The sequence below is a fragment of the Limulus polyphemus genome, unplaced genomic scaffold (assembly GCF_000517525.1).
Source record: "Limulus polyphemus unplaced genomic scaffold, Limulus_polyphemus-2.1.2 Scaffold234, whole genome shotgun sequence".
In the NCBI taxonomy this organism is placed as follows: domain Eukaryota; kingdom Metazoa; phylum Arthropoda; class Merostomata; order Xiphosura; family Limulidae; genus Limulus; species Limulus polyphemus.
In genome coordinates, this window is record NW_013665844.1 from 156,080 (window position 1) to 166,199 (window position 10,120).

The 10,120-nt window shown below is 31.8% G+C and overlaps 1 protein-coding gene across 1 annotated transcript; it reads right to left on the minus strand.

Annotated features, from left to right (window-relative positions):
• Positions 1-4,651: 4,651 nt before the first annotated feature.
• Positions 4,652-7,318, minus strand: LOC111085094 (apolipoprotein D-like). The gene is made up of 3 exons (XM_022382259.1): positions 7,193-7,318; positions 6,647-6,745; positions 4,652-4,897 (listed from the first exon to the last, which is right to left on the minus strand). Exons 1-3 carry the CDS (start codon positions 7,212-7,214, stop codon positions 4,761-4,763), a joined length of 258 nt encoding a protein of 85 aa, XP_022237967.1. The 5' UTR covers positions 7,215-7,318; the 3' UTR covers positions 4,652-4,760.
• Between the last annotated feature and the right edge of the window lie 2,802 nt (positions 7,319-10,120).

Consider the following 10,120-nt stretch of genomic DNA (forward strand, 5'->3'; position numbering starts at 1 on the left):
GTTTCATTGGAAAGAAATTATACGGGAAATTAACTAACGACCGGAGACGTAACAATATTTTTCCATGTACTGGTGTAAGTGTGTTTCATTTCCAGTACAATGTGATCGGCGATGAGAGTGTTATGTAAAAAGGATATTTTGCTTTAGAAATGGTTAAAAAAGAAATAAATAGAACTATACTTAATTGTTTAAGTATAATAAAGGTGACACCTGGAGACTGATTGATAAAAAATTGTTAAGCTAATTAATTTATACAAACAGATATTGAAAATTATCTTAAATAAATAGTAAGTTTTAGAAAAAATAGGGTTCACACAATATGAAAGAAATAAGCAAAGAATAAAAATTATTTTTCTGACAGAGATGAAACCAATAATCGGAGATCCCTCATTTCGGGATCTAAGTTGGTTCCAAAAGGTCAAACATTGTTTAGATTAGCGATCCAATAAGCTTCTTTTATCTCTCTGTCAGCTTTAATTTTGAATCCTGTTTCAAAGCCAATGAGAGCAACATCGTTAACGGAATGATCGGGTTGGTTGAAGTTTTGAGCAACAGGGAAATCTTTTCCAGTGTTAATAGAAGATTTATGGTTGTTGAAACGTTCTCTAAGAATTGTCTATGTATGTCCTACACATTGATGATTGCATTTTTTTGCACTGTTTAAGATAAACCATTTCTGTAAAAATCTTTTGGAAATTTTAACAGTTAACGTTATAGCAATATACCATTGATTCTTCTGACCGAAATATTTTGTTTTTGAAAAATTCTTCTATAAGGCTCTTTGCTGGTTTTCAAACCAGTTTCTTTAATGCCCATATATCCTCACTACATTATTTTTCATCTGACTGCAATCTTCCCAAACTTTTACCAGGTATAAAGATCTTCAATTTCGACTCCGAACATTTTCTAATTTCCTGTTTCATTTAAGGGTTTTCTGAATATACGTGGAATAATTGAAGGATCTTGGAGTAGAGCAGCTTCCCAAATTTTACCGTAGTTTTCTGCTCGTGAACTGCGGAAAAAATGCTAGTTTTCTCTCAGTTCACACGTTTTTCATACATAACTGGTGCTTATTCAAAATACAGTCGATATCAACTTTACAGTTTTCGAGAGTTTGAATGTCTTTAACCCTTCTAATGTCTATAGGTCTTTCCAGGTTTCTACTGAATAATTTAGGCTCGAACTAGAGTTTTAGTAACATTTTATGATATGAGAAACGTACCAGATTTTTATTTTCTTTTTAATTTTATGTTCACTAAAGGTTTGAAAATTTTCTAACACATGCGCAGTCGGGCACGTGCGTGGAATTAACGTGGAGAAATGTTGGAATGTAGTTAACTTGTTGGTTTTCTGTTTATACATTGTTATAGGCATTACGCTTTGATGCTGCTAAACTTTACTGCTGATGTCATGGAGAACTTTATGGTTTAGTGTCACATATCTTGTCTTTATACACTAAAATAAATTAAACTAGTATCAAACAAGTTAAAACTTATACTTAAAAATTAATACGAGAACACATCTTCCTGCTAATTCATCCTTATCGAATGCACAAGCTATTAAATTCATTTTCGTGTGATACTATGATTAGCAAAAACCAACAATGTATATGACAAGCAGAGAAATCTATAATAGTAAAAATACTTCTGCAGCACTATTCGTTTAATTTAGTTCTGATTTAAGTCTACTTATTAAAATAATTTCGGGAAATATCATGAACCACAAAACTCTCATAGAACGTTCGAGCAAAAAACACCTTAAACAGTAAATATTTATTATTGACTGCTAACACTGTATACATTAAAAAGCACACATGTTAGACTTTCAAGGAAATGAAAATCCGCTCAAAACGGTCCGTTTGTAATTCTTCTTTTAAATATTATTCTCTTGCCAGCCTACAATAAAAACGGCTTGGTATATTGCACACAAACCGCTTGTAGAATACTAAATAAATTACTGCGAATGTCGTAGTGGTATTGAAAGTTGATTAGTTTCTTCTATATTTTACATGAGCTAAAAACATCATAATTCTAGTGTAAACGATGTTATCATTACCCCTTGAAGTTAGCTTTCTTACGAACATCTGATGTTCTTTTCAAAAGCTTTACTTGGCTGAAACGGGAATTACCAGCCAATAATGGATGAACATTACATGACTGTAACATGTAGAAACTCAATGGTTTGTACACTATACAGTCGGTGTCTTTAGGTAGCCAACCCCTATATTATGTATGAAGTGAAAGAGTAAAAAAATAATGCACATAATATCAAATTTTATTACACAGATTTGTAGAATAATTACTTTAAAAGACAAGAAGATTTATTTTAAGCGATGTTTTAGACGTATATGTGTTACTTGAAAAGGCTGCTTTTTTAATGGTAAAATTTTATACGCGCTTAGAGGGGGATTGTGTCTTAGTGTAAGCATATATTTATCCATTACTATGCAGTATATATAGATAATTTAGTTACACAGAAACAGTAAATGCTCACTTTATTCTCAAACAAATCTCCAGCTGCAGCTTAACATTTTACATCTCAAACTAATGCGATCAAATAGCCAATAGCTACAGTGAATCATCTAGCTATTAGCTATGTTTATTATCATTACAGTGTATAAAGTTAACTACTCAAGTAATCCTTTGCCCATAGTTGAGCATAAAAAAGCCAGCCAACAAGGTAAATAAAAAAATTGGAAATTTAAAAGCCTGCAAATAGAGATCGTAAAAAAGTAAGGAAACAAAGCTAGAGATACTGTAGACATTAGGGATCGTAAAAAAGTAAGGAAACAAAGTTAAAGATACTGTATACATTATTTACTCAAACTACAAATTCCTTTTTTGACTTCACCAAATGTAATTCTAGGTAACAGCGTTGAGCGAAAAATAGGGTTTGTAGTTTGGATAAATAATGTCTACAGTATCTACAGCCTTGTTTCCTTACTTTTTTATGATCTCTATTTACAGGTTTTTAAATTCCCAATTTTTTATTTAGCTTATATTTTTGTAAGAAAATTTTTCGAGATGTGAAAATAGATAGAAACGAAAGAAGTCATTTCTGAGATTGTTGATAAACCCATCACAATCTGGGGAGTTGCATCATATAGTTTTATGTATTTAATCTATGTAGAAACGGCTGAAATAAAATAAAGAGCAAACAAGGAATACGACGGTGTCGGTTGGTTGGTTATTTATTATTAAGCACAAAGCTACACAAAGGGCTATCTATGCTCTGTCCACTACGGGTATCGAAACCCGGTTTATAGGGGTATAAGTCCACAGACATACCCCTGTGCCACTGGGGGGCACGACGGTGTCACTGGAGCAAGATCAATACATATGTATGATCTTCCTGGCATATAATCATCGTGATGGCACTGCATTTCTCACTGTAGTAGTATCACAAATGATTATTCTTATAAAACTATAATCATGTCAATGCACAAATGTCCTCATTTACTAACATAGATGGACATATAATTTATAGACAACAAGGGACCTAATGTTCCATCTAGGCCGTCACATCCGCTAAACTAAACTTTCAAATAAAAATTAAACTAAACGCTAAAAAAGTCAAAGCTAGCCCTTATCATTCAAATATCTATCAAGCCTTTCGTTGAACTCCTTTAAATTAACTTCACCCACCACACCTGAAGGTAACCTATTCCAAAGGCTAACCACCCTGCTAGAAATAAAGCTGACTAGCCTGAAGATGACTGTCGCTCTGCCAAAATGTGTAACCATTAAAGTTAAAAAAAAACAAAAAAACTTTCAAGCCACATCCATTCTACTTCGAAAATTCCTGTTTCCAGCAATTGTAAAGTAGTTGTTATCTTATACAATTATGTGACAACTGTAAACGAAACGAATTACTAAGAGAATGCAATAAGACACAAAACTAAAACAATAATTGTTGTTTTAAAGTTTAGACTAATTATTTGGTTCTTTCAAATAAATTTAACAGTGCCACAGTGTTATGGTAAATATCGTAAACAGTTATAGTACTTTTAATAATATTATACCTTTTATTAATATACGAGTAATCAAAAAACCGCTCTCCTGCCCATACATACGTTTTACGCCAACACTGCAAGTAATATTATATACTTTAATATAACAAAACTTTAAATATAATGTAATATTTACAAATGTGGCAAAATTATAAACACAAAGAATACACGTTACGTGACAACTTTAATGCTTTTGATTTGTTAAGATGAATATGTGAACTTCAGTTTAGTTTGATCGTAGAATGTTTCGTATGAGGAATATCTGAAGATTTACTTTCTGAGAAGGCTTCAGCCCTCTAGCATCATTTCTCTAATAAATGGTAAATTTTTGTGTAAAAAAATAAATAATACAGTCGTTACCTATATAAATAGAGCACTGCTGGTAAACATAAAAATTGGAAGTTATCAAACACAGCAAATATCAGTTATATAAAATATGTTTTCGGAAAATCAAAATATTTGAAACTAATGTTAGGGTATGTAAGCAATTAAAATAAAAGATTGTAGTACATAATATTAATGATATTGAATATCGAAATCAATAACACATTTCCTACAGGTAATTTTGATACGTTTGTGAAAGTGAAGTAATATATTTTTTATTTTGCTTTTTGTATATATTTTTTCTCCTCAGATAAATTACAAACTCCGGAAAAGCATTTTTAATATAAATATGAGATTCGGAAACAGAACTGCATGAAAACATACTTATTACGCTGAATAATAAGTAACACAAAATGTCGTGGTCAGTCTATGATTCAGGACAATTGTCTTGATTAATTCCAGTTAAAAGAATCGTATTTATATGCCTTTTTACTACAAAATCATTCAGGAATTTCTGGAGCTCTTGGCTTATCTTGGGTTTTCGAGCGAAGATAGTCAAAATTTCTGAAATATATATTTAAATTTTATGTTTAATAAAACCAAATTAATATAAATATGACATGGAAAAAATAAATGAATATAAAATATGAGTTATTTTTTATAAATGTTTTTCACAACAAAGTTATAAAGTTTTTGATAATTCCAATTCTAATGTTGCTGGTACGTAATCAAAAAAAAAAAAAAAAAAAACTTACAAAGAAAACCTGTTCTTAAGTTTAAAATAAATATAAAAAGTAACTGTGAAACTGATATTTGGTGATTATTGCATTAGTATTTCCTATCTTATGACGTTAACAAATGATATTTGTATATTATCTATAAAAGTCTGGATGAATTAATTAAAGAAACAATATTTCATACAATGGAGTTGGCACTTATATTTAAGAACAAAAGTTACGTGACATTTATGTAGTAAGAATTACATTTATAATTTAGTACTACATTTGACGAAACAGATAATCAATATTTTATATTTTCTTTGTGTCAATCGGTACAAATAATGACATTTTTTATCTAAAATCATTAAGAAAAACTAATACTCATAATGTGATCTCTGTAATAGATACCCTGATAATAATCATTAATCATTGTGAAAGTTATAGCAAAAAAGTAGTATACTGATTTAAAGTCATGTAGTTAACAAAATAGCATTAATGTAGAATAACAAAAAACTTAAAAATGAACTATGAACTAAGTTGAGTAAAGAACCGTGAAATGACAGATAAAGGTAGGTTTGACCTAAATAGTTTATAAAAACAGTGTTTTGAGAATACTTTTTTTATCTTTGTACCTTCTCTCTTGGTATAAATTCCAAGAGTGATATCATACGTTAGCATATGTTTGTTTTGTTTATGTTATGCTGTACTTTATCAATAAATAATGACCTTTTAAAATGTCCTTCTCTCTTACCAAACAAACCAAGTTAGTTTCATAAACGTTGGCCTATCATAAATAACAAGGTTATCCAATTACTAAAACCGATAGCTAATCCGAACATATAGTTTTAAGCAAATTAATGTATGAGTAAAATATTTTAAAATTTTACAAATAATGGCAAAGCAAATATCTACATTATGATTAGCTCTGTTTTTCCAGAATAAATCTGAGAATGATGTTCAATGTGACTATATCTAATCTATACAAAAGCCAGTGTGTGTCACGTTACGCATGCATAAAAGTCAAAATGCATTTATCCCGATAAAAATATTTCGATTAATATTTGCCCATTACGATTTAGATAAGTGTAGTAAGTGTTGATATAATAAGCCTAAAGTAAAGACGTAGTGGGCATAAAATTTACCATGAAAATAGAAATATCGATTCAAGTTTAAATTTAAATCGTTTCTGAATTAAGCTATTTTCTGTTATATCTCCAACGTTTTTAATACGAAACAAACCTTTTTAATCAACGGAGACTCTAAATTAAGAAAGCAACAAATATTTTTCCAGGTTTTTTTTTGTTGCTTTTTGCCTATAGATTTCATTTTATACATTCAGTACATAGACTAACAACAATATTAGCATCGATTAGGCACCCCTCCCCCCTCACGGCTCCCTTGCACCCCTGTCAGTCGTAATGGCCAGACAGTAATCGAACTATTCTACCTGGATAAATGCATTTTGGCTTTTATGACTCTTGCTGTTTAGATAAATCGACCGACGGTGCATGGCGTGGCACACTGACGTTTATATCGGTTAGATTAGCTGATGTTTGCATTTCATGTTTAACGAACGTCATTAATCTCCTCTTACCCCTAAACTTCCTTTTCGGTAGTAACTCCAAACAAGACCATGTTATAGCATAATTGTCATAATCTGTATCCAAAACCAAGTATTTCTCAATATAGGGAACTGAAAATATAAAATTATTTCTTCGTTGTAATCTGTCTGTTACTTTACTACTTGTATTAGTAAATAACTATTTCAAATAGATTGCATCAAAATATATAAATTTATTTATAATAAAATGATTTCTTTTTAACTTATTGTTGAAAAGTAAACAGAATTTTTTTATTTATGCAGTTCATATTAATTAATAGACAAACTGTTATCTTTTCGGTTACTTTAGGCAAAGATTTCCAATTAAAGTCGTCAAAAAGCTTTGTTTGATATCAATATTTTTCACTGACTTAGCTGCCTTGACAATAAGGTTAAAATAATTTGAATTTCTGTGTTAAAACTTATTAGCTAATATGGGATATGTTATTCATTGTGAGCTTTAATTACTTTTTGATACAGATAGATAGATTTAAATTTTTTCTTAAGTTTGGTAGTTTAGCAAACAAATATACCACTTACGTGCTTCGTACTTCAGCCTCATCTTGGCAGGTGTTTCAGAGTTTAAAACTACAAGGTCTGCTTTAGACTGCTTCTTCTCGTGGCTTAGTCAAAAATGTGGCGAACAAGAAATGTAAACAATTAGGTCTTTGCAGCTTTGTGAGATTTGTTCTACTTTACAATAAACTAAATAAATGCTGATAAAATGAAATCCCTATTAACTTTAGTGTGCCGAAACTCTCTTTACATACATAATAATCGGTCAAACAAACGCGATGCCACATAAAAAATCCATACTAAATGTGTTAAATGTAATAAAATTTATCTATAAGATGGAATATTTGCTTTCCGTTGCTCATTCATAACGAGTTTCTCAAATAAATGGCGCATACTATTTTTTTTCACGAGAGGCAGACAGTACCAAAAACATTATCAGTCACTGTTATTTCAACACTCAGTCTGCGTGTCACGGAGACGGAATTTAGAATATTGATTGGGTTACAAATGGATGTCACGGTTCTCGGTCGGCGAATTAGGAAAACAAAATGTATGCCGATAAAAAATCGTTATGTTAATATCAAAAAATTACATTTTTCTGTCAAAAGAAATAATCTCTCACTAGTGTTCCGCCACAAAGATGACGAGGTTAGGGGCATGGCCAGATTGTGTTCCTGTTGCACAAATTAGAAGTGTTCATGTTCAAGTAGGTTCCGCACTTCTAAGCGGCAAGTAAGCTTAGTTGAGCCTTTCTCTACAAAGCCAAGGAGAAAACGGCCTTAGTTAGAGTGCCGAGGAACCAGATCTTGTATTGCGCAACATGTGTGGCTACTATTGTGTTTCGTATGGAATTTTGGATGGGTGTTTGGGTTTTACTATCTCAAAGACTGAAAACTAGTGCCACATTGGTAGGCTATTCAGATTTCTGATATCACAGGGATTTCAAATCTCTTTTAAGAATGTCATAAAAGAGAGTACTTGAAAGCTTTGTTTGGGAACCAACACAACAAACATGTCTCCCTGACCTGCAGAATGGATGTTAAAAATATATAGTCAATTCCGTTGTTCAAATTAAAAAAAAAAACGATTATCGTCCATAGGGTTCAAAAATTTGACATCTTTTTCGTTCTCATACGAAATATTTTCACTGATGGTGGAATTTTGTGATAACATGTAAAGGATCAATTGGATGAATGTTCGGCAATCTTTGATCTCAGTATATTTCAATAGGTCTTCTCTTGGCCTAGTGATTAGTGTTTCTCTACTGTGAATCCGAAAGTTCATAGTTCATGTTCCCTTCTCGCATAAAAAAAAAGGCACTTCGAACATTGGGCTATAAGTGTGCTATAAAAGTGACAGTCAAATCATACTATCCAGTCAGACAAGAGTAGCCCAAAAGCTTTCTCTCTGGTCTGTAAACGGCTTGTATACTTTAATGTTTTTTTCCCTAGAATTACCATTATTATATCATTTTATATGTATCAGCCATACAGTTATTACGTGTTCTATATTAAATTCCTATACGTCTCAAATATACAATACACAAAACAATAAATGAAAAGTTAAAATTTATATTATTGTAATGATAACTAGTCATTTAGCTCACACTCTCAAATCAATATTTGGAAGAGGTGACTTTAAAATCTTTACAGTTCATGACATTTCACTGCAGCAATGAAGAGCAAGCACAGCTTTGACACTAGCGTTACATACATAAAAATAAACTCTTGATAAGGCCATGAAATTTCGTCAACCACTTCTTTGAAAAAAGTTATCTTCAAAGAGCTTTAGTATCTGGATTCATTTGACGGGATGCAGTACATTTCCCAAGTGTATTTCAAAAATGTTCGATGAGAATAAATGAAAGTGCAGGCCACTCCTTTGTGCTGATACCTTTTTCTTCAAGGAGTGTATCGAAAAGCTTAGCAAAATAAAACAAACAATATCATCCATTAAACTTATGCTAGGGCCAATTATACGAGCATTTGTCAACACAAGGGTGGTCATAAGATATAGTTCCCATTACATGTGGCATTAATGGGGCCATTACACAAGATGTAGAGTTTGGTATATCTACCAAGCATATTCCTGCTTAGATCATACTTCCATCACCACTACATGTGACGATCTCTCCTATAAAAATTGGATTGATATTTTCCAGATTTTGTCCAAATGAATATACGCCTATTATCGAGCTACAGTGTGAAGCGTGACTTACCTATAAAAACAGAAAACTGCTTCACAAATCGTTGGTTGACTGGACTTGTTTTTAGTACCAGTGCAGACGAACATATATGTACAATGTTGCGAGCAGCTGCACCTTATTGAGCATCTACTATATAAACCACTCCTCTGGAATGCGTTTCTAATATAGCGACCAGTTGCAGCTTTAAACATTTTATTCAGTTTCACAACACGTATCCACTGATTGTGGCGAGTCAGAATCAGCAGAAAACAGTCATTTCCTTGTGTTATGGATGATGATTTGTTTTATTTTGGTGTCTTTGTATCATTGATGCGTAAGTGATTTTACATATTCTGCTAATAACACTTTGATACATTTATAGTAATTCATCACAAGTCTGCTTTGATTAGCCGACTTCCTTTCAATCGATGATTGTCTACATGTGTTAAACAAATGTGTTCCTTGAGGTCTAGTCATAATTAATTGACAACTTAGAGTACTTTTAACACTTCAGTATCTTTCATTGTGTCAGATTACGTAAGACTGTGTCAGACCAGTATATATATATCGTAAAGGTCTGAATGACCAGTCATTTGCATTTCAGATCACATCACTAGCCACCAGATCCTTCATTTGTACAACAATAAACCGAGGAGAGTGATTTACGTTATCTTGTCATAGTAATTTTTGCCTTATGATAGTTATAATATTACACATTCTGACGCCCCCCAGTGGCACGGCGGTATGTCTGCGGACTTACAACGCTA